This window comes from Cynoglossus semilaevis, chromosome 9, assembly GCF_000523025.1.
Source record: "Cynoglossus semilaevis isolate Cse_v1.0 chromosome 9, Cse_v1.0, whole genome shotgun sequence".
NCBI classification, from domain to species: Eukaryota; Metazoa; Chordata; class Actinopteri; order Pleuronectiformes; family Cynoglossidae; genus Cynoglossus; species Cynoglossus semilaevis.
Genome location: NC_024315.1, coordinates 19,304,679 through 19,330,153, shown reverse-complemented (window position 1 = coordinate 19,330,153; position 25,475 = coordinate 19,304,679). Strand labels below are relative to the sequence as shown.

General features: G+C 37.0%; 3 protein-coding genes across 5 annotated transcripts in view; 1 reads left to right on the top strand and 2 right to left on the bottom strand.

Annotated features, from left to right (window-relative positions):
• The window catches only part of jupa (junction plakoglobin a), a 22,413-nt gene extending 7,719 nt beyond the window's left edge, over positions 1–14,694 (bottom strand). Inside the window, exons 1-9 of one of the 2 annotated variants that reach the window (XM_008317833.3) lie at positions 14,570–14,694; positions 10,587–10,716; positions 3,800–3,848; positions 2,649–2,819; positions 2,302–2,555; positions 1,706–1,944; positions 873–1,074; positions 491–635; positions 209–312 (exon numbers count right to left, since the gene is read on the bottom strand). In XM_008317833.3, the coding sequence (XP_008316055.1) occupies positions 209–312; positions 491–635; positions 873–1,074; positions 1,706–1,944; positions 2,302–2,555; positions 2,649–2,819; positions 3,800–3,815 (1,131 nt within the window). In that variant the 5' untranslated portion in view covers positions 3,816–3,848; positions 10,587–10,716; positions 14,570–14,694. Of the gene's footprint in view, positions 1–208; positions 313–490; positions 636–872; positions 1,075–1,705; positions 1,945–2,301; positions 2,556–2,648; positions 2,820–3,799; positions 3,849–7,122; positions 7,294–10,586; positions 10,717–14,569 lie in introns of those variants that run through there. The other variant, XM_008317834.3, reaches the window with a different exon arrangement.
• A 2,530-nt stretch (positions 14,695–17,224) lies between these two features.
• Positions 17,225–25,394, bottom strand: LOC103384342 (gastrin/cholecystokinin-like peptide). Its single transcript, XM_025058794.1, has 4 exons — positions 25,370–25,394; positions 21,375–21,460; positions 17,570–17,743; positions 17,225–17,431 (listed from the first exon to the last, which is right to left on the bottom strand). The coding sequence occupies exons 2-4, from the start codon at positions 21,394–21,396 to the stop codon at positions 17,355–17,357; spliced, it is 273 nt and encodes a 90-aa protein (XP_024914562.1). The 5' UTR covers positions 21,397–21,460; positions 25,370–25,394; the 3' UTR covers positions 17,225–17,354.
• On the top strand, positions 22,038–24,502 carry LOC103384341 (keratin, type I cytoskeletal 13-like). Of its 2 annotated transcripts, none has more exons than XM_008317830.3 (7): positions 22,038–22,535; positions 22,894–22,976; positions 23,210–23,366; positions 23,474–23,635; positions 23,727–23,852; positions 23,943–24,160; positions 24,300–24,502. In XM_008317830.3, the coding sequence occupies exons 1-7, from the start codon at positions 22,113–22,115 to the stop codon at positions 24,397–24,399; spliced, it is 1,269 nt and encodes a 422-aa protein (XP_008316052.1). In that variant the 5' UTR covers positions 22,038–22,112; the 3' UTR covers positions 24,400–24,502. The 2 variants fall into 2 exon arrangements, with proteins under 2 accessions (XP_008316052.1, XP_008316053.1); XM_008317831.3 differs by having other exon boundaries at positions 23,943–24,177; positions 24,300–24,382.
• Positions 25,395–25,475: the final 81 nt, after the last annotated feature.

The following is a 25,475-nucleotide window of genomic DNA, read 5'->3' as shown; positions in this document are numbered from 1 at the left end:
AAAAAAAAAATAGAAAAAAATATGATTCAATGATAATTTCATTGTTTCATTTTTTAACAATGAAAGTTTAAAAAAAAAAAAGCACAACTTAATGCTAAACATGAATATTTTCAATAAGTCAAAAAAAAAATCTTCAACAGGTTAACAAGTTTTTTTTTTCCCCCCATTGTTCATCCTATGAATGTATTATCCTTGTGTGGACATAGACCTGCTTGGTAGCAGCATCTGACAGGTTCCTGAGTGTCCACAGGCAGTTCTGCATCAGACGCTGACTGGAGCCTGTTAGGTGTTTACCAAGAGCCTGCATTCCACCTGCAGGGGAAAGAAAGAACTATGGCCATTAACAACATCTTGTAAATTGTACTGTCATTTCATGTCAATACGGTTGACCAAACAAGCCTTCCTGCAGTTCGTCTCAGAAAAGCCTGAATGACAGCCCCTTGTGCACATAGGTGTGTGTGTGCTAAAACAGGACAAAAATGCTACATACCTGCCTCAACAATGGCGGGTTTGTTGCTGGGGCAAACAGAGAGCACTTTGAGCACACGGCTTGTGGTCCACAGCAGTTTCTCGTAGTTGGAGTTTCTCATGATGTGCACCAAGCCCTCGGGACCACCATTGGCAAGGATGATCAGCTGTAAAGCCATGGAAAGAGTATAATCAAAAACCCGTTCAACCAGAAGAACAGCAAAATACACCTCTCAATCTGCACTTTATTTCACATCGCCACACCTATTCCCCTCTCGTCAATACGCGAACAGGTATTTTCACACGCCACACCTGACTGACTGACATGTACGGACAGGCAAAACAACGTCAACGTTTCTGCGGTTGTGAGACGTTGGCTTGTACTTCTACTTAAATCTCCACACCTTGCTCTCCTGGTTGCCATAGGAAAGAAGCTGCAAGCAGTCTGTTGTGATGGCCAGAAATTTGGCGTTGCTTTTCTTTAGCAAGGGTACCATCCTCTGCAGGCCATCTGCCAAACGCACGGCCATCTTGGCTCCTTCTTGATGCAGGAGCAGGTTGTGAAGTGTGGTGATGGCATAAAAAAGTACAGACTCCACGGGAGAGCTAAAGGGAAAGAAAAAAAAAAAAAACATCTTCCATTTGCCACAATAAAACTAAAAACAAAGTATTTTGATTGTGTATTTGATTACAATACGCAATTACCTGTATTCCTTTTACACATTTACTACATACATTTTTCAACATCTCGCAGCAAACGAGTTGGCTCTCTTCTGAGAATTTATTTATGATATATAATATATATAGATAATACTGCATGCCTCAAAATTAAAAAAAGAATACTGAATTCTGTTGGCAGGCTAGATGGCATACAGACAGGTGTTACAGCCAGTGCAGAATTAACCTAGATACAACATTTGGTAGAGAAGTGATCCCTCTCCAATCACGCTAGTTGTGTTCCAAGACCCACCTCCGAATGGGTAAAAACAATCGCAATTCACAATTTTTTTTCAAGCCAAAACTAAGCCAATGTAATTATTTTATAATGTCTTTTTATACAATATAGCGGAAATTTCATGAGATCGGATTCTGTAGTGAGCGAGCGAAAGGAGAACCGCAATATATAGAGAGAGGGATCACCGGATAGCTGCTTTTTGGAAACGGGACTCTATTTTAGGTTTATTACTGTCAATTCACTTTTCAATGTCTGGTGTTCGGTTGCGTAGTGTAGGCGCACCTGAGCATTCGAACCAGAGCTGGGATGCCTCCCGATTTAAAGATGGCAAGCAGGCCTTGTTTTTGGTGCGACAGGTTGTGAAGGATGCTTGCCGTTGCCCGTGCCGTTTCCATGTCGCTTGTGTTCTGCATGGCCCGCACGACTGCAGCCACCATCTGAGGTGACTGCATCAGCGCACGACGAGAGGCCTCTTTGCGGGTTAACTGGTTGACAATCTGTGCCGCCTTGCTCACCACCAACTGGGAAATTGAGAACATGGGACAAATGAATTGAAATGCATTTTGTTGCCCTGCTTTTCTTGCAATGGTTGATTAGTAAGTACAGATATAAAGCTATTAAAATAAGCTAAACCTTAGGTCAAGAGAAGGTTCTATTATGAATATTTTCTTTGATGTAAGAAAGTGGATACAATTCTGTATCCAGATGCAACGCGAAAACATGCGATATCCATCTTTCCGTTTTAAAAAAAAAAAAAAAAAAAAAAAAAAAAAAAAAAAAATCTAAAAGCATTTTTCTAGTTAGTTTGATAACATTCAGTAGAGTCATGCTAGGCTAATCCTATAAAATGTATAGCTTTTTCTTTTTTTTTAAATTACCTGATCTTCATCATTTAGGAGCTTGGTAAGCTCAGGAACAGCACGTGTTGCCAGTTCAGCATCGTCCTGATAATTGATCAGATGGATGATTGCGGTCTTTAGCATTTGGGAAGGTTCTGCCAGGCGCTGGACATTTGTCATTTGGGCTGGGTCTGTCTGAGTGGACAGGATGGTCATGCCTTCTTCCATTGTCTCTGGGAACATTGCAGCCCGCACACGCTGGGCTCTGGTCAAAGAGTACTGGGCATCAAGTTCTAGTAGAAAGTGAGATAACAATTACGACCGACTGCCAAATTATAAAGGCAATAACATTTCAAAAGTATGGTGACCAATGTTCAAAGTCTAACCGGGCTGCATGCCGCTGACAGTAGTGGTCGTTGTGTAGTGCTTGGTGGTGGTGTACTCGCCGCCATCATCGTCTCTCACTGTGGTTGCTCCGGACTGAATACCTGAGTCGACACCATACATGGTCTGCTGCCACTCTGCCACCTTCACCATCCCACTGTCGAGATCACCCACTAATAAAGACAATTGAAAAATTCACTTTTAACTGATGTTAAAAAAAAAAACAACAACAAACAAACAAGATTTTTTATTATAAATATTAACTTTCCTCATAATAACTAAATAGTAACTTTATTGTCTCTCAGAGACAGAGATCGATGACTTCGTATTCATACCGAGGAGCACAATGTTAACCTTTGGTAATAATTTAGGGAGATGGTTTTCAAAATTAAAATCAGAGATGAAGGGAGGAAATATATTAACAACATTTTCATTGAAATATATAGTGATAAAATCGTCATGGTAATAGCCCATAATTGCAATTATCAGGTCAATGAACTCTGATGCAATGTTTCAGGGGTCTTTTCAACAATAATCTACAAAAGGATATAGACAAAGCTGCTAATAGCAGGTCAAAAGTCTTCATGTTTAGCTGGGCTTCTGACCGGCAATAGATTTTAGCCCGTTACTTCCCATTAGAAGCCCAACTCTTTTGCCTAATGATTTACAGCCATCCCGAAGAAAGAAAAAATGATAATAATAATTAAAAAAAAATAAATGATTTACAGCCATCCCGAAGAAAGAGAGAAATTATAATAATAATAATAATAATAAAGTTAAGAAGCTGGGGACAGTGTAAAATCTATATCCAAAAATAATACTGTTGTCCGTTCTAACGCCTTGGAACAGCAGTAGCAGACCTGCACTAGTGGACAATGCTAGCATACGATGGAAGACTTTAAGGTGTGTAAAAACACCTAAAATAAACAAGTCTGAAAACAAAATACATACGTGTTTTTTTGGGTTTTTTTTTTGGGTGGGAGGGCTAGAAAAATCTCTTATGAGAATACCAAAGGGAAGCACTGCATTAACATTCACGGGGTCGGTAAATAAGAGCTCATTGTTGATGTTAGGGGCATACATAAAAATAAGAAACGCAAGTTAGCAATTATGGAAAAAAGCTCCGAAAAAAACAAAAACAAACTTGACTTACTTGACATCGTCATCATTGACCTCTGTTCTCAATGCAGATGGAGCACAATCTATAAAAAAAAAAAAAATCAGAATTTTTTTTTTAAGCATTTTACACAATCCTGCACCAAGACATGCGCTGTATAAATATAAAATAAAATAAACGTGGTGAGACAGCTGTAACACAGCAACACTAGCCAGTCCAATTTGGACATTCATCTCCGAGTCCCCTGGTAACACTAGGAGATCAGAGGCTCATCTGTTAGACCTGGAGCGTTTGTTTTTTGGCTGCAGGTAATTAGGAGGTCTTCTAAATAAAATATTTACCACTAAGTAAAGCAGACGCAGAACAGTACAGCGATGAAACTAAGAAGATTCAGACCTGCCGATTAAGTTAAAAAAAAAGTCGACGGTTGACATAGCTCAGCCTTAGTAAACAATAACCTTTAAAAAAATCATGTTATGCATTAAAACCGTGTAAGATGCTAGGAGTTATAGCTTTCATAGTCCATTTTTTTTTCCCTTCGCTTACTCGAGTTGAATTTAGTTTGACAGTCTGTACTTGTAAGAACACGTTTCCTTTTACAAAACACGCCAACTTTATCGACTGAAACTATGCACTTTCACAAGCAAACAATCTCTCTCCTCTAGATTTAATAGTCAGGCTTTCCTGGTTTACTTCTCTCAAAGTATTTGAAGTTAAAAAAAAACCCCAAAAACATATTTTACTTTCTCCCTTCATTCCCTTTGTCCAGTATTTACAAACGGTTGTTGTTGCTCTAAGTACTTTGCTCTCACTCCTTGTAAATGAGTAATATGCTATGATACTGTTACCCAACACCTCCCACAACAAAGTCAGAAAAAACACCGATAGCTCGAGCTAAGTCTTTAAGGTAAAATTTCCGAGTTGTACTTCACTTTATTAGACTTTAAAAAAACACCGATAGCTCGAGCTAAGTCATTAAGGTAAAATTTCCGAGTTGTACGTCACTTTATTAGACTTTAGTGACCTTTTTAAAAAAAAAAAAAAAAAAGTTTCCTCGCAAAAAGAATGCATGTCAGTGTAAACTGCCAGTGTGCGTTACGTCAGAACGCCGGATTTAGATTGGTGCCTGTGGTCTGTTTGGTGCCAGATGTTGAAACACCAATGAGACATTTCACACTACCACAATACATTCATTCCCTCCAATCTCTGGTCATTAGGGTTTATGTGCTGTTTCTGTCTTTTGGCAAATATTTTATAAATGCGACGTGCTGACTAATGTACAGGGACAACAGATTGACTACACCTCCACAGGCATGTGAGACAGGGAGTGGCTGGGCAGCAGCAGTGACACATTGTCAACACTCTTCAGGGTGTGGCAGTAGATTGTGGAGACATGATAATAAACCTGATTTGACTCTCAGATCTCAAGGCTAGAAAAAAAAAAAAGTGGAGGAGGTTTGTGAAAACCATTACAGTAAGTCAGAAAATCAACTTTGCAAAATCACAGCGAGGATTGTTTACCATCTATCTTCTTCAAAACTGGCTTTGTCACATCATTTTCCATAGCTTTAAATGCATTTATTTACCAAACCAAAAGTAAGCAAATGCATGAAAAAAAACATTAAATACAAATTTGTTGTGACATTTTAGTGTTGTTGCTCTTAAGTCTGATATTAGAAACACATAAAAGTTGAAAATTGTGAGTGTCCCCAGGGAACTCTACTCCAAGGAAGAAGAGGGGAAAAAAAAAAAAAAAAAAAAAAAAGTTGAAGAAATAATCAGTAACAGCAACACTGCAAAACAATTGAGTAAAAAAAGAAAAAAGAAAAAAAAAAGACAGAAACTGCTGCAGTTGAGCAACACACAAAATAAGAGACTAATTGTGGCGGCTGCAGAATAACATTCTCAAAACCTCAACATTTTTTGGAAATAAAATACCACGTTTATATATAGTATAATAACGTGATTTGCTACTACAACCAATGGTTTGTTTATGGCTTATGGAGACTGGGCAGCTTCTGTAAACTAGGGTTTTGCTGTTTACTCCCTTTGGGATCTTGTTTTGCATCTAAGGAAATATGATCCATCTCAAAGGAGGTAGCCAAGTATGGAATGGAATCAAGTTACACAAAGCTGATAGTGAAGTAGAAAGGGTAGTAGAAAGGCCTATTATGTATACAAAACAAAGTACCCAAAAGAGTCCACTGTGTATATTAAAGGAAAGACAGACTTGTAAAAAAATAAAATAAATCAAATTCCACAAGGATAATGAATTATAAGGCCATAGAGCACAAATAATCTAATTGTAATTCTGATGTCTTGCTACCATATTTTAGAACCTCATAAAATGCTTTTAATTGAAATTAGCAATTCAATTAATAAAGAGTTTAAGTCTTCAGTTTAGCTCGTTTTGTCAAGAGGTCCATGGCTACTCAAGTCAGGCTCAGGCTTGAATCACCACAGACAGCATTCCTTAGTTACCCAATAGAAGAAAACAACTGTGTTTCAATGTCCACATAAATAAAAAACAACCAAAAAAAAACCCCAACCAAAACCTGACCATGTTTGCAAAAGGCTTGTTCGTGCAAGTGCCACATCTAGGGTTAGAAACCTCTGATGATTTGATTACAATTGAGGGAAAATAATTATGCAAGCATTATGCAAATACACAATAAAATACAATTTTAATAGGTATATTTCAAATCCACTATTTTTTGTAGCATTTACTTTTATTAATGCGAAAGAAGTGGTATATTCCTCTTGGTATTGCATGTTTAATTTCTCACTTAAAAACAATGCTCCCTTCACCAATGATGGTCCAGAAAAAAAAAAAAGAAACCAGCACAACATTTCTACGTTCACCAATGATGGTCCAGAAAAAAAAACAAAACATTTCTACAAATAAAAACCTTTATAGTTGCTTGTGTGACACACGAGCACATTGTGTATAATATCGACGTTTCAACTGACTTTTTGGTGCACTACACCAAAAGAAGTTGCGTAAAAGCTCAGCAATGGCTTGTGTTATGGTTCACCGAGCCAACAGAAGTACATGTTGATTATGTTTCTTATAAGTATCTATTTGCACGTCTTGTCCACCTTACTCCCTCTATTCACCTAAATAAAAGCTGAAACGTTGTCATGTCAGCTTTTAGATTTGAAATTGCAATGAAATGTTACTATTACTTAAGCTGTGGCGACTGCAAAGTGAAGTCATTTTTTCTATCTATAAAGTTGCAACATTTTATATCCTCAACTTCTTGCCTGGTAAATATAAAAACAAAGATTGTGTCTATGTACTACGTATATGGTGCATTGAAGTAAAACATATTCCAGTTGAATAACTTAGTTGAGCTGACCCTCTGCCTACTATGAATCCTGTGGTATCCTGTCCTCCGCTTCCTTCCTCCCTCTCCTGTCCTTTAATTACAGTCTATGAAAGATTGACAACAGCAAGGGCGTGGTTGAATCCCTAAAGAAAACTTACACAACTCAAAAATACAAGACATTAAATGTATTTCCCAGGGTTGTCTTTGGTCTTTCAACTGCTCTCCAATTCACCTTGTACTCAAGTCTCTGTTCCTTTAATCAATGCACTATGGCATTATATTCCAAAAACTAGTTTAAAATGCCTTTGATCGGGGCTTTACATGCACAGTTGGTTAACTGAGCAAACATGTTTGACGAATTTAACTATGAACTACTTTAGAACTGCTGTTAAACAGGGTTAACAGGAGGAACGATACATAAATGACTATAAAAGATCTTGAAGAATATGTGTAAACGGTCAACATCCAAAAGCTTAATTGTTTTTAGCTTAAGCTAGCAAGAAACGCTGCTATCTTTCTCTGAGGCCTGGCTGGCTTAATTGTTTTTAGCTTAAGCTAGCAGGAAATGCTAACACAGTTGTACTGCCCCGAGTTCAAGAGCAGAGATGTACTGAGAAGAATATGGTGCAATACTGACAAATACGCTCTGGAATCCCAATTCTGAGTTTTAAGAGTGATTCAGAAATTCTAATGGATGATGGAATCAAAACTCAAAGATATGCTAATATTTTTGCTTGCCTGACTATTGCCTTGTTCAGCTAGTCACATCTCAGCCTTATACCACAATACACACAAAGTGGTTGAGATCTCAACAAACGTAACGATGTGGTATTTCGTTCACTTCGTCTCCCTCTTCACGCAGTAAATGAAAGAACATAAACAACATAAACAAATGATGGTAGAAAATAGTTTCAGGATGATGCTTTAACAAAAAAAAAAAAAATAGTTTCAGGATGATGCTTTAAAGCATCATTCGTTGTTATACCATTGATTCAAAATGCACAAATAACAATTTGCCAATGCTTCTGTTCACCATGGTGCCTAATAAAGATAACCAGCAAGTAATTCTTATTTAGCAATACACATCAATGCCTTGCATCCTGGATGCTTCACACACTTCTGGTGTTGGTGTACAAGGTTTTTAACCTCGACTATGTACGTTTACTGTTCGAACTCAGACATTTGCATATTCTTGTGTTGTGTTACTAGGGATGTAACGATGCTTTGTGAAATAGGTTAAAAATCGATACAAAGGCTTGACAATTCACATTGGTTGAATAGTCCAATCACATCGCAGCGCAAGGTAGGTTGCATTACCTCAAAAGGTCACAGGTTATACCATCAGACTACACACTCTTGTACAGTAGGTGGCGGTACATGCCTAAAAACGTTGGGTGTGATACACTATTAAACCAAGACCCTGAAAAAGTCATTTCGTAGCCTAAGTGCCATTTAGGTTTTCAAACAGAACATGGGGAGAACTCTTACGCAGAGACAAATAGTGTTTCAAAGTGTTTCTGTTAAGAAAGGATCTCTTTCCAGTTCATATGTTTTAATATTCTTTTGTTGTTTAAAATATTAACAGTTAGCGAGGTAAAGAAGACCAGACCAGTTTTGACTTTTAATAAGAGGAGATAAATGGTGATGATGTGCAGTGTTTCATAAAGAAATGTGCACTTTTTGTATTCTGTTATTTAGGATAACAATTTCAGTTCATGAAGTACACAAGAACATTTCAGTTGGTAATGATATTTTACATAGTTCTTAAAAAGTAAAGGGCCATCATCTATTATATTTGGCCATAATTTGACTGGAGCTCATTCTGTTTTAAAAAAATCGTGAAACTATGCGAGTTGAGTGTGTTGTTACACTCTGTGTGACTAACTGAAATGTATTAAATACAGTAAACCAAAGTTGGCAGTGTGAGAAAATACTGTATTTTTTTGGAGTAAATAACTAATAAAAACCTTATAAGTAATGTTAACTCTCTTTGATTTATGGTTTTCATCTCGTACGGTATTTATTCCGTTGTGTATAATTTATGTCCCTGTATTTTGTTTAAATGCATTGTCCTTGCTTTCACGAGATTCTGGAAGTGCACTACTTTGCTGATTTAATTCCCTTGTGTTTAAGTTTACGGCGATGTTCTAAAAGTATACTAGTAAGTTATTTCTAGGAAAACATAAACAGGACAGTAATTAAAGGGAAAAGATATCACAAGTGTGGTTCTTTATATGCAATAATTACTATCAATTCCACAATGAGTAATTGTGTTAAATAATCTTGATTTTTTTTTTCAATAATCAAGCACCCTTAGTTTAGAAGCTAATACTCTGTGAAGTAATAATTGGAAGGCAGTCTGAGGCAGCGGATGTTTTTGTTTCTACAAAACCAATTAAGCTATTTTTTTTTCTCAAGAACATTGAAAATGTTGTATGTTAAGAAAAAATATTTTAGCAAATTAGAGTGTTACACTTGATGCTTTATTCCAAAAGATAATATACTGTTTTATCAGATCTCCCCACATTAGAGGAAAACTTTACTACTCCAAAATTGTTAATTTATTTTACTTATTTACAATCACAGCTATTACTTCCGCACAGAATATATTTGACAAAACAGCTCATGACTTAATGGGGGATGAACTTGCCATGCTAGCTAAAAACAATTGTCACTAATATGATATTATATAACTCTACTCATTCCTATGCCCATTTGAAGTGTCTAAATTTGGAATACATATATTTCATAAAATTGCATTACAATATTCATCATGAGCAGACAAAAATAATTGGCTCTGTGGAAGACTACGTCTCATTACAAATTGTCAATGTGTGGAAAGCTGGTATTTTTGTTATGTCTCTCTGTTACACAAATCAACAGACAAGATTACCTTAGATGTTAAAGGCCGGTGTTTTCAAAGCAAATACCTTTCAGTTTAAATTATATACATATTTACAATACACATTACCATGCAATACAGGTTAATCTTGCAAACCTTAACAGTAACTTAACTGTAAGAGTCAAATTGCCTCATATCGACCTACTCAGCGCAAACCACGCATGCGCACACAAACGTTGACTAGAATAAGTCACACTTGTGCTAGACTTACAAGTGACGTCAGAGAGAAAGCGATACTGGCAACGAACTTCGTTTTGTTAATTGCCAGGGGTCCACTGTTGTAAACTGAGTTGTAAACAAAAGTATGGCGAAGTTCCTCTTAAAAAACACACCGGACTATCACTACGAGAATAGGCCCCTTTCAACCAGGCGGAAGTTAAACATACATTCGACTGAAGTGATACTCGGGAAGAAAGTGCAACAACCAAATTTAACAACAACAAAAACACACAAGCTAGCGTTTTCATGTAACTACGACAGGGAATAATTAGCAAAGATAAACAAAACCTGAGTCGATGGTTAAAACAGGTTATCATCGACTCGCCGTTAAAGAGTTGAAGAAACTAGTGGTATATATCCAGTCACATCTTACCTGTGAAAACACGATTGCTTTCGATAGTAACGCCGCTGAGTTTGTTTGTAAGGACGAGCTTTTGTGTTTCTCCCACCCTGACGCTCCCCTCGTACTTCCGCCTGCTTTCCGTGGCAGAGAAAAGTCCAATCTGGAAAAAAAAGAAAAAAGAGTGAGAGGTCACCTCAGAGCGAAACGCCGCCTCCTCATTCCGACCCCACCCTATTCACGCTCAGCAGTTATACAGCTCTATTACTCACCACTAGTGTTGAAAAGTAACCCTTAACTTTCACTGTAGTTAAGCTATTTGCCACATAACTCCCGAGTCACTTTGAAATGGGTCACCGAAATCTGCAGTTTTAACAGCGGCCTAAAATATTATTTTAGCAACCTAAAATATTGAATAAATTAAATGAATATTATTTTTCATGAAGCTTAATACTAATGCTCAAATCAGCTTAACTATATTATAATTATAATCATATGATTTGTATAGTTACTGTACAAATGACAAAAAGGTTATGGACAAGTAAAACTGACTGTTTCTCATGTCCACAACTGAAATGCATCATGAATGCGATAAAATGCAAGAACAAGTAACATTTGGTTGGCTTGTGCCTTTTATTGTTTATTTACTTATTTTTACTGTAGCTTTATCATGGATAATTATTTTTTGACATAAATCAACATTCCATACTTAAATATATGTTGTATTCCTAATATATGCCTGTAATATGTTTCCTGGAAAGACAACAGCAGGTAGATGTGTTTCTCGCATCCATATCCAGGAAATGGAATTTATATATTTTCAATTGAAAATTCTGGTTTGCAAAGATGGTACATTTTAGTCATATCTTTGCAACTTGATTGTGGCTTGTAGAACGTCTCCCTCACAATCAATTTAAGAATTGTGTGCATCAGCTTATCATCCTTAGACTTAATTAATGCTCTGAGCTCAGTGAAGCTGGACCAACAAAAGCTGCGCATCCCTCTAGAAATTGAAGCCTCAACAAACACATGTTGGGCAAAGCAAGTGTATTTATAACTTAGATGTTTCTGTGAAAAAAAAACTTTCCGTGTAAATAAGTGTATCGACTGTGTATTCGAGGTACAACAGGTGGATGGATGAAAGGTTATTGGATATACAGATATATAGAACATCAGCTCAGCAAAGAAATAATGTTTCAAAATATTCGAGGTACAACAGGTGGATGGATGGTAGGATTATTGGATATACAGTGAACATCAGCTCAACAAAGAAATAACGTGTTTATTTACATGTTGATTCAAAAGGCTAGGACATCATGTGGCCAAAAATCAATATTGGCCCAATACTGCGTTCAAATACTCACACTCCTACTTAGAGACATAGAACTCTGAATTACTTCTAATGACAAAGAGCTGCAAACTAGTCAACCAGTGTTATTTGTTTTGTTTTTTTGGCTGCAGTTCAGTGTCTCATTACCCAGCAGTTTGGGGGTGATTAAACATTAGGGACAAAGACAAGAGTAAGCCTTACTGTAAGATGTGTTCTGTTACAATATAAGTAATTTAAATAGAACATCTGAAGACACAACTAAGGGCTGAATACGTGAATGTCTCTCCTCGGTGTAACAGCAAAGAGTAGGAGACAGTTCTTTCTATTGCAATGTCCCGTTAGTATTAATGGTTCACACAATTTCTGTTCAGCTTACTTTATAATTTCATCCTTGGGTTTATTGATTTATTGTCAGTTGTGAGAACATTGTCATTTTGAAGACTTCTGTTTAATGGAGATAGTTGTTTACCCTTTGATTGATATAGTCTTCTATTGATGAGAAGAAAATAAAGCTTTCAGATTTAAGTATTTTTGCTGCTTCGCTTCACTGTGGATGAGCCACTTGCTGCACGTCATCCAATTTCGAAAAAGAGCTGTGGCAAGTTCTTGCATATTTACTGAAATCCAACGAAAAGAAGTATCAGTAGGGTACTTGGCATCTTTTGCTGAGTACTCAAAATGAAAATACTCTTACTCACATTGGTTTATAAAAACATGAAATCAGAACAACCCCCCATAATTGTCATTTAGTTACTAAGAAACAACTTCACAGCTCCATACTTCCATACTAAAGCAACTTCAAGTTCACTTCCGCCCTTATGCTCCACACTGTTTAGGCCAGTGGTTCACTTCCGCCCTTATGCTCCACACTCAAACTGTTTAGGCCAGTTAATGTACTGTAACTTCTCACTTAAATAAAAGAAAGAAAGAAAAAAAACAATGGACAAAAAGTCATACAACAACATCAGGCTGCTTTGCATGACCATGTTAAAAACATATTCGATATACTAATACATAAAAAAAGGTATATCGTTTTGGTTTAAACATTGGCTAGGTTAGCTAAGGTCTGCAATTTCAATCATGGCAACATAAGTAGATCTAATCAAAGATCACATTTTTTTAATGCTTCAATAACACAAATTGTGTCAAAGACCCACATCATAACCAAAAATCAAACAAACAAAATAAGAACATTCACATTTTTGACTTTATATCTTGAATTTGTTGTTCATGTTTCCTAATAATAGATTATAAAGTTGTGTTCTGGGACATAAAAATATTAAATCTAGTAGTTTAAAAATATTTGTAATGATAAGATAGATGAGGAGATAATCCTGCACAGTATATTTATAAACAAATATTTTTGTACTTGAGATATAAACATATATATGTATATATAATACACTAGCATGGCATGGATGCACTACCTTTGGTAGTGCATTTGGTAGGTGTATTAGCTGCACGCTACAGCTATACATACATATATACACATATATAGTATACTTTTATTAAGGTTTTTTTTGACTGTCTTCTAGATATGAGACATGCACAGTCAAAGATGCTTAGCATGTAGCATGGCATGGATGCACTACCTTTGGGCATTCAGTGGGTGTTTTAGCTGCACGCTACAGGTCGCAAATTAGTGTTATAGGAAGTATTAGCAGCAGTATTCTGGTAGTATGTAGCATGTATGAGAAAACACTTTTTGAGAGTCCTTACAAATGGCTGGGCAAAACAAACCTTTAGTCTTGTTTCTTCTAAGAGCTTTACCCAAGGTGGGTTTCTGCCCAATTGTACTACTTTGATTAAACAGCATTATAAATAAAATGTTTGCTCATTTTGTATGTTTATTTTTTTTCTGCAGCAACCTTGCTGACATTCAAAGGTCCTCCTTAACATTATAACATTATTGAGGTTAATTCTGTAAACTGAATACTAAATTTGAACATAGATAATTTTGTATACTGAATAAAAACCGCTTTAACAAACGTATGTCATGACTAAGATAATAGAAAAAAATAAGGTGACTTAAAACATTTGACACGTGTCTTCCGCAAAGGTAAAGGGAGTAAACAAGGAAATTTCTTTAATAAGGGTGATAAATATTACCCTTATTAACTGTGTGTTAATTTACTTACATTATATCAAATTCTCTTCCTGTCATTGTCAAGCACAATTTGTTCACCCACTAACCAGGACTGAGGTTTAAGCCTCGTGAGACTGGTTAGTTTGATCATACGTAGAATGTTGTTGCAACATTAATTGCGCTTTAAGGATAAGCAACGAAATTAAAACCCATGGAAATGATCCTTCTTCAATTCTGACAGTCTCATGTGTCCCGCTGAAGCACTCCTGGCTAAAGTTCACACTGCAGAGGCTGGGTGGCCTAAATCATTCCTGACTCAAAGCTACTTCGAACTGCTTCATTAGCGCTTCGTCTCTGTACTGTGGAATGATCGGCATTTCAACATGGTTAAAATATAAAAATTTTAATTAAAAAAAACCCCGACAGATTACAGTCATGTCAGTATCATCCTTTAAACTCTGGGTTAGCTTTAGCCCCAACTTGGTGTGGAGACTGGAAAGCCCGTGAAGCTATATATAATTGCTTACATCATTGCCTAATTTAGCGACAAACACAGCGTTTTATTAGTCGAAGACAAACCATATAATCATATGTACTTACTTGTAAAATGTTATTTCCTAGTATCTTGTTGAAACACTGCGGCGGTTTGTGCAGCCACACGCATCATTGTGTATGGCATATTTCTATACTACTCCCCCAAAATGGCGGTGGCGTTTACGCATTTTAAATCAGTCAATCTGTCGCCTCTAATTATTTGTCTAAAGGTCCCAAACACCTAAAAAAAATCTAACTTACCACTGCAGGCGGAGGAATATAATTATTTGATTCTATCAAAGCTTTGGCTAGTATTGGTAAAAAAATAAGCTTTCTAAAGCGCTGAGGCTTGAATTGAAAAAGGGTTAATCACCCGAGGCTTGTCTTAACACAGGTGGTCTTACGTTTGAAAAACAACTTAGAAAATGATTTAATAAAAAACCTTATTAGCAAACTTTTGCCTGTTTACTAAACAGGCATCCCTAAACTGTTTAGGAATGCGCCACGGTGATGTTCCTGGTCACGCATTCATACTTATACAAATACAATAGATAAAATACATAAATATCGCATACTCGATCTTATATCTTGGGAATTTGCTTTGAGGTCTCTCCCCCACGCCGTATGTAATAATTAACCAGTGAACATGTGCGTTTATATCGTATTGTAACATAGAAGTTCAGTGTATTTGTAGAGTAAAGAAAAGCACTCAGGTTATTTGGATTTTATGCTGCGACCGAATGCCCCCTCCTTATGGCGGCAACAGTTCTCTCAATACTTCTAATAAATCGATATTTTTCTCTCATATTTCAGCACTCGAATTCACTACAAATAACAGAAATTATACATTTCCGTGTACACCATCGAATCAGGTACTAGAGCAGTAAAGTATCAAACGAAGCGTCGGGCGTCATTGATCACGTGACTCTGACCAAACGAATCAAGCTTGTCTTTTTGACACATGCGCAGGAGTCATAACTAGAGCTACGATAAAATGTTCAAAACGAGATGTGAAAAAGTGGTATATGTAGTTGTACGGCAGTTAATAAATAAACGTCTTTAAAATATTTTGTCAGTAGAACAAACCTGATGTCATTGAGACATTTAAAAGCTGCTTAATCTTACTTGTTATTGTTCGTGTGCTTGAACATGGAACGGGAAACAAGTAATAGCAGATATACAAAGAGAAATATTTGGTCATATCATTATTAATGTAATTTTATTATGCGTGATTTTTTTTCACAGAAAGGTAGAGATCCTGTAGCCTTCACATCTTGTACGTTTTGCTTTCTTGACTTAGTTGCTATATACTTTTGTTATGTTGGCATCAAAAGAGTTTTATCACATTTGTTAGCGAGGAGTGTGGGGATGGTGCCATGCTCAGTGCACCTGGTGAATGGTGGATTCGAACCTCCAACGAACAGGTCTGCTTCCTGGACCACCAGGCCACCACTGCCCCCGTGTGGAGATGTGGCGGCGATTAGTGCTTAGCTGCAGAAAGGAGAGCATTGGCGTGGTGATGCGGCTGACGCAGATCTCTTTTTAATATTAGTAGGAGCTGGGACTAATAGAGGAGAGAGACACCGTAGCAGCAGGTGGACGGAGACAGAGAGCAGAGAGAGGTGCAAGCTATATCAGTGTCTGCTGTCAAGGGTGAACCCATTTGACACTGAGAGTTTATGTTTTTAGTTAATTTTTTACATTCATTGTCTTGTAAAATCCACAACTTGTGAAATCAAAGATTACTAAGGCAATGAATAATTTTGGGCGTAGCTGACAATTGTAGACTTGGCCTCACATTACTGTGTAAACTATATAAACAGATAGAAATGTATAAACTAACATAGGAATACACATTTTCCATAGCCACCAGGTTGAGGAAACTAAAATAAAACACACAAATCAATATCGAATGGTCATTTGTAATGAGTTATACAAGTTTACAGCTGGTGGACCATGACATACTTTACAAGTATAAGTCAACAATTCTTATTGGGAGCATGAAGGAGAATGTGTAAGTCTTTGGTTTTGTTAAAAAAATAACAACAAATAATGATAATGTATTATGACTATTCTGTTTTGTTACTTTATCCAAATTAAAATAATGTTAAAATTGTATTTTCTTGTTTTTCTTGATAGATTTTTTTCATGGAAAGTAGGAGCTAACAATCATCTCTCAACTTTTATTACTTTGTTTTTATATTTATTTTTATTTTTTTTAACTTGCAGCAATATTGTTTCCCTCCAGTAAAATACTAAACCTGAACTATTGCCAAAACAACCAAAATCTACATTCATGGTTTTATTAATTTATTATGAAAATGAAAATTGTTATTTACTACATGAATGTACTTCCAGCATCTGTGACTCCATATCAGTGACAGCAGCTTGATTAACCAAACCTGACCGTTATCCTTTGTCCTTGTCCAGTAGTCCTGACTAAAGACCTAAGGGAGCTTGATGTTGAAGTACAGCATGTCTACAGCTAATAATTGATAATTTTCCAAGGTACACCCATGACTTCTCATGGTGATGTTGCACAGTGGTTAAGTAGACATAAACTACAACTAGTTTATGTGGTTGTTCTAAAGTGTGTTATATACAAAAAAAAAATCAAGAATGTAAGTTTGTATTATCACCTATTACAGTTTGTTTGTTTTGTAAAAAAAAAAAAAAAAAATCAAGAAAGTAAGTTTGTATTGTCACCTATTACAGTTTGTTTGTTTTGGTTTGTCTTTTGTGGGGGAATGTGATTAAATCAACACATACAACAAAATAATTTACCCAAGTAATTTATTTGACAGTAAAATATAATTTCAGCATGTCAACATAATATGGTGTCTGTTCTTTTTCATTCTGCATCCCGCCGTCCAAAGTCCACCCAGCCTTGGTAATCACGATCCGGCATGCACTCAGAATTCATTATCTCTGTGGACAAACCAGTCCTACATGAACCACACACAAGAGGTAAATGCACAGTTGCCAATGCTTGTAAGTTATCTATATTTCACATAGGAAACAAACAAAGAAAAGTACTATTTAGAAATTTAAAAAAAAAATGCATACCTGAAATGGCTTGGATTATTTGTTTGGTCATAATGTCTTGTTTGTCCTCAGAAGGATAAGCATGTCTTTGTGTACGAGTCTGATGCACCGGCTCCTGATTGTAATCCCCATCTCTCATTTTCTCCCTCTCAGCCAAAAGCCTCTGAATTGCCTTAGTCTTCTTTACCTCTCCAGCTGCAGAGAATTCCAGGGAAGAGGCTTCACCTGTCTCCATCAGCAAAAGAAGCAGTGCAAGAACCACAAATACTTTCTTGGACATGTCTTTGAGCACAAAAGTAACGACTTTCAGAAAGAATAAAAAAAAAAAAGGAATTTCTTTTATCCTGTAACTTGGACATGTCTTTGAGCACAAAAGTAATGACTTTCAGAAAGAATAATAATAAAAAAATAAGGAATTTCTTTTATCCTGTAATAACTGAAAATAGCAAAGACCTTCTGAATATTTGAGACAGACGGTTCAAATAAAATGATGCTTCTGGAGATTTGAGGCTGCTTTTATACAACAGTGGTCATTGATTGATCAGAAACAGATGCACCAGGAGGAGATGTGTAGAGTAAATAATGGGCCACATGATCCACCAAACCCATTATTGTGCTTTCCTGAGAAGGCCCCTTTCCTTTCTTCCTTTATTAACAATGTAAAGGTCATAGTCACTCTACAAAATCCAATAGTGTATAGAGCTAAGGGTAGGAATAAGGTCTTGAGATACTTATTCTTTTTGCTAAAGCTTTCTGCTTTTACAGAATTATTTTGTGTTGGCATGTGTTTTTTTTTTCACATGTGTCATAAAAACAAAATAAATCCATGACAAAAAACATCATCTCTGACCTATAAGAAGGTAGATTGAATATCACTTGAGTGTTTTACCCAGGATTTTCCAAATGACGCACATAATCATTGAGTTAAAATACAACAAACCTCTGCTAATGTTACCAGTGTTTACAAAGAGTATAGATTTTCTATAGACACTGTGGATCCCTTGTCCAATACGGCCTATGAAACAGAAACAATCCAATCGAATCTGAGGAACAGGAAGTTGTAAATATTTCGTTTTAAAAAAAGAGTGGCAGTAGTTAAAAAAAAAATGCATCGAAAGGCAATGGCAATGTTGAACCCATTAAATGTAATCAGCAGGATTTCTAATATCATTCTAAATATAACAACCGTAAAATTATTGATTTACATGTAAATAAAAGAGTGAAATGAACACCTGTCTTTGTGATGCTTTTCCACAAGACTAAATCCACACGTCTGCATCAGATTGATTCTTGACAGATAACAACCATGTGCACACATAGAACAAATTATTCAACCAAGTGAGTTATAGTCGCTCAATTTCTAAAGATGTCTAACGTTAACATAAAGCCAATTTTCAAGTCATTTTCATGTCTAACGTTAACATAAAGCCAATTTTAAAGTCACTCTGGACCAGTTCTTTGTTCTTGACAAGGGAGTTATATGATGACTCAAAAAAGGTTTCACTGATTTTATTTTATCTCCAGCAGCCCAGTTTAAGATAGATAGATAGATAGATAGATGGATAGATAGATAGATAGATAGATGGATGGATGGATAGATAGATAGATAGATAGATGCTTTTCATGACGAATTCAATCTTTAATGTCTTTTTTTTTATTTGACATTTAAGTATAGCTAACATTAGTTGACGCTAATGAAGCGAACTTCAACTGATCCTGATGTATGTTTCACTTTTCATCAGGACTCCAGCAAGCCAAATCACCATCTACTGTGCAGTCGGAGCGCCAGAGTTCTGCCTCTTCCACTCACTTCGTAGTAGTAAATATAGGGCACCACTTCATGGATAATTTGGGAATATAATGTTATTAAGAACAATTTTTTTTTTATTACAAAATTCATCCCCTTGAATGGGCCAGTTTGGCCCACGGTCGTTATGTTTGACATCCTGTGGTAGGTTCTGTCTCACCAAGGTTCATTTCTTTGAGGCGGCACCACCTAACAGTGACTCATTGCTCTCATTGTGTCAAAAAAGAGAACATTGTAGTAGTTGTTCCTTATTGTCTTTGTCAGCTAGCACTGACCTTTGCTTTCTACATATTTCCCATTATAGTCTTTCAATGGTCTTTTCAATGGTTGTTCATGTATTATTTGGTGGTTTTACTTCATAGCATTGGTTTCTGTCATGCTGACAACGTGCACTTGTGCTACTATAGCTCCATCTACTGGAAGTTATTTTTTTCTTTTTGGGTGTGTTCCTCAATTTACATAACGAACGTTTGAATACGTATTGTAGTTCATGCACGAGTTGTGAAATATGGTAATTACTCTAGTCTACCAGAATACCAGTGGAAATTAGGCCAACAGGTGGCGCTTGTCGGCTTTCTTTGATGTGAGAGTTTTGTCTTTAAAATATGTTGGAACTCTGGTTCTGGTCTCCATATTAGTGTCAACGTTTTTCATTTAACAGTTTCAAATGGTTTGATGTTTAAAAGTTGGATTAATACATATGTTTTTCGATTTTAATTTTTTTTTTTTTATCACGTACTCAGCTTTATCATTTGGTTATGGGTAATTTTATGTTCATATGCAGCAAAAGCTTTTAAGAACGCGTACAAAAGGCTTCTAGCAGCCGGCACAAATGTGACTGATGTAGCTTTTTTTTTTTTTTTTTTTTTTTTTTGCGGCTTCTCTTTCACTCCCTCAACATGATGAATCTCGTATAACTGGCTATGCCGTGCATCTTGCAGTTCGTTGGCTGCGGACTGTCTGGCATGCTGCCCAACGAAACTCGGTTTCCACTTTGTGTACACAGGTAGTTTCACTAACACCGTTTTGATAGTCATGTTTACGAGGTATGCTTCTTTTCTTTTTTTTTATGCTGTTGAACTTGATTTTGCGAGACAACAATGATGTTTTCTATCTATCTATCTATCTATCTATCTATCTATCTATCTATCTATCTAACTACAACTATTCACTATTATTTTTTTTATAATTAAATAACGCAGTACTGTATGATTCCATTGTAGTATTCTGTTTGTATTATTATAGTTAACGCACATTTGTGCACATCTTCTGATTACTGTTTTAGAAGTCACATTAATAATAAATAGTATTACCTATTACAAATGCATACCCTTTTCCATGCACTGTTATGACAATAACAAAAATCATGCCAAAATCTGCCAAATATGTGACAACTCCCTTTTCCATGCACTGTTATGACAATATTATCATATAAAATAAAAGCTTAGAAAACCTGCCAAATATGTGACAACTTCTTCTTCTTCTTCTTCAAAAAAAAAAAAAAACTCATTCAAAGAAAATTAGGTGCAGAAGCAGAGAAGAAGATTTTATCAATTACATATATTTTTCAACAATCATTTGTCGAAAGAGATGAAAATGCCGTCACGTGTCGTTTTATTTGCATTTCATTTTCACAATAACTGGTGTCTGGAATGTAATAATAACAATACAAATAAAAGGTAACAAGCAGAAAACCCAGTGCAATTTTGTTGAAACCTGACTACCGGTACCACACCCATACCTACGTTTGTGTGCGCAAACTTAAAAGAGAAAACAGACAGTTGTGCTCCGGTGTCATATTTATGCCCACATTTGAAAAAAAAAAAACTGGACGGTGTTCTTCATGTTATTAATTTTCCTTTTTCATTTCCCGTGTTTTATTTCTTCTCAAAACGTGTAAAGGAGAAGTTCTTTAATTAGTTCATTTGTTTGTAAAACTATCGTTACACAATAACCTGTTTGGCATTGGAAAAGGAACACAAAGAAGAGCCTGTTCTTGTTCAAACAAGTCATACATACCTAAGAGTGAGTCCAAGTACATGTAACCGCACCCAAAGTTTTCTGGTGGCACTCTGACTAGTCCTGAATGGGTAACAAGTCTCCACCTATTGTGTAGACAAGAAACGAGAGTGGAAGAGTGAATGTAAGAAAAAAAAACCCCACAGGCTTTATGAAAATTATTTCTATTTGTATTCTAAGCAAAAAAAAAATGACAGTGGAAGATAATCCCAGTCTAATAGGAATAGAGTGAAAGGCAAGATTATTCAAGATAATGGTAGGCACGAAAAACTGTAAAACAACTTCTGTCATTCCGTCATCTCTTCAACAAAATTACATAACAACAACAACACTTCATGTTGCCTAAGTGTCAGAACAGACTAAGTCAGACTTGCCACTGGTGTCAAACTTACTGAAAATCAACCAAATAAACTAATCATTGGAAATAAGTGCAACAGGTTGCCCGGTTATTACGACAGTGGTTGATGAAAATCACAATCTCTTAAGAAGTGATAACATACGTTTTAATTCTCAGTCTTCCCCTTTTGTTGCTCAAAATCCTATGGCCCAGGCCAAGCTGGTACTCGTAACAAATATTTACATAACACTCCTGCGCTCTCCTCTGCACGGTCACACCCACATCGAGCCACCTGCGCAGCAATAAAAAGGAGAACGCAAGCGGATTACCACACCTCAAGCCATCTTCTTCTCAAGGACAAGCAAACATCCTGAGCAGACTCCCGCACACCACCCTTAACCATGCAGAGGCAAAGTTATATGACAAGTTCCATGTCTGGGCGCTTAGGTAGCGGAAGCCTAGGTGGGGGAATTGTTGCGCGCAAGTCTTCAAGCGTATATGGCGGTGCAGGGGGAATGGGGTCCAGAATCTCTGTGGCAACTAGTAGTATGGGAGGAAGAGGCTCTGCTGGAGGTTTTGGCTCTGGATATGGAGGAGGCTTCAATCTGGCCGACGGCGCGGACATCCATGTTGGAGCTAATGAGAAGGCCACCATGCAGAACCTAAATGACCGTCTGGCTACCTACCTGGAGAAGGTCCACAGTCTGGAGAAGGCCAACGCTGATTTGGAGCTGAAGATCCGCCAGTTCTTGGAAAGCAAAACTGCTCCAAGTGCTCGAGACTACTCTGCCTTTGAGGCCACCATCGCTGACCTACAAGGAAAGGTATGCCACAAGACTTTTCTTTCCCTTTCACTCTCGGTGGAAGCAGACAACCGTAAACTCTTTACCTGCTGAATGCGTTTTCTTTGCTTGCTCAATCTGTGATCTACTTTGGTTTTCTCTAATATTTAAACTGTAGAAATGCTTTTGACAGATACATTGAGGGGTTTTTTTTATGAGGGGAAGGTATTTAATTGAGTGTCGATTTCTAAAAGTAATGATGATTGATAGCGATAATGATAAGAAATACATGGGTCCTGGTGCCAACATTCCATGTGTTCACAATTTTTCTATTCAAGGCTGAAGAAATTTGCTTTATTTCAGGTCATATGAAAAACTTTCACAATCTTTTATCACACAGATCCAGGCAGCTACTCGTGACAACGGAGGAACATATCTGTCCATTGACAATGCAAAACTGGCAGCAGATGACTTTAAAACCAAGTAAGTAGCAAAAAATATTTCCCCCAACCAAAATAAAAAGACCCTTCAACAAATCTGTTTTTTTTTGCCAGTCTCTTGTTAAACATTTACAGCACTGCACAATATGCTGTGTTTTATTTGTTCCATCTGCGCCTCCCCCGCCCCCTTGCAATGGCACTGCGACCCCACCTAGGGCCACACCCCCCACTTTGGGAACCTCTGGTTTATGCGACTAACGTCTTAACACCTTACAGATACGAAAATGAACTAGCAATGCGTCAGTCAGTGGAGGCAGATATTAACGGTTTGAAACGACTGCTGGACGAGTTGACACTGGCCAGATCAGACCTGGAGATGCAGATTGAAGGCCTTAGGGAAGAGCTGATTTTCCTCAAGAAGAACCACGAGGAGGTGATTTTCAAAACACTGATCATGTTCGATTGCTTTGTATCTCTTTTGGTTGAAAAATACAATTTCAGAAAACTAACCCAACGCTACTTAAACTGTTAAATGAACAGGAACTGGCAGCCATGAGGAACCAGATGACTGGACAGATCAACGTAGAGGTGGACGCAGGGCCGCAGGCAGATCTCAGTGTCATCATGGCCGAGATCCGAGAGCAGTACGAGGCAGTGGCTGCCAAAAACCAGAAAGAGCTAGAAGCATGGTTCCAAACAAAGGTACATTTGTAGCCAAACAATGGTATATTCAGAGCCTCCTTTTGCCATGGTCCGATATGTTTATGCTAATAAACTGTCATGTCAAATGCAGTCAGAGGAACTGAACAAGGAGGTGGCAGCCAGCACGGAGATCCTGCAAACATCTAAGACGGAGATCAATGAGCTGCGGCGAACACTACAGGGCCTGGAGATTGAGCTACAGTCACAACTCAGCATGGTAAAGGAGATTTTTCTTTAGTTGAGAAATTCTAGATTTATTTGACAGTGCTTCATTTATACCAATCTTTTGTTCTCAACATTTCTACAGAAAGCGGCACTAGAAGGTACTCTAGCAGACACAGAGGGACGGTACTCAATGCAGCTCCAGGGACTTCAGATGAAGGTAACTGGTATGGAAGAGCAGTTAATGCAGTTGCGTGCGGACATCGAACGGCAGAATCAAGAGTACAAGATGTTGCTTGACATCAAGACGCGGCTGGAAATGGAAATCGCTGAGTACAAGAGGCTGTTGGATGGCGAGGGCAGGTAGGGGAAGAAAACAGGTATAAAAGAAGAATAAGCAAAAAAAAAAAAAAAAACAGGTATAAAAGAAGAATAAGCAAGAAAAACCCCAAAGTTATGTAGATTGTTTTTTTAATATTAACTTCTATCTTTTGCCTTCCAGTGGTGGTAGCTCTTCAAGGTCCACAACTACAAAGGTGGTAGTGGTCACTGAAGAAATGGTTAATGGCAGTGTGGTATCTTCATCAACAAGAACCTCATAATCTGCCAGCAGGAACAAGGACCTGGAGGCTACAATTCCAACATCAACACAAGACGTTTACATATAAATGTAAATGAAATAAAAACTTAAAGCCTTTTAATGAATAGTTTTGTTTGGGTTGTTTTTACTTTTCCTTGGGTTTTTTGAATTCTTGGATGGTTAGTTAGTTAAAAAACAAAACAAAACAGTGGTATTGGTTTAGTAGGCACAATGAATCAAACAATACCCAATTTTATATTTGTCAACTTTGAACAACTTCCTTAAGACGCACAATTCATCTTTGTGAGATTCCTCAAGATGTGTCACGCAAAAAAATATTCATAAACGTAGTACAATAAAAGTTGCGCATACTGCCCAGAAAAAAAAAAAAAATCTTCATGGTGTTCACGCAGCATGACAATTTAAAGGTTTTTTATGGTGTCATGCCCAGATACCCCTAAGAATTTTTAAGGTGTCTTGGCATTTTTAAGGTGGTCTGTTTTTTTTAACAAGTTCATTGAAGATTTTGTTTTGACATATCTATTCATTATTACTGAATAAGCTAGCATTGTTATGCAGTACGTAGAGCAAGTAAGCTGGACTCAAATGGCAGCCAGAAGGAGACTCTGTTCAGGTGACACGAGTGAGACTAATGACTAACACGCTGGTGAGTGTGATCACAATGATAAAGTCCAGACACAGGAGGAAAGGAAGACCGACAGACCTCACAATTTGTAATATATACTCAGCTGCTAAGAACCTCGAGATAGGACTATCTCACAAGCAAGATACGAGCGAGCATTCGAGCATCTTTTTGCTTCCGAGATATGAGTAAGAGTTGAGATACAAGCACGCTAACAGACACCAACGCTAGGTGCAGCCCACGCTAGTGATGTGCGGATCGACCCTGAAATATCGATACTTTCCGATTCTGGATCTTTATGCTCTGAAATCGATTCTGAAATCAAAATATCGATACTTTTGATACTTACGCATTCTGAGATGAGGTGTATCCTAAACAGAAACACGGTGAAAAGTATCCAAATTATTGAGATGTTGTCTAAGTGACGCTCGGTTGGTGGGACTACTTCTTCTTCC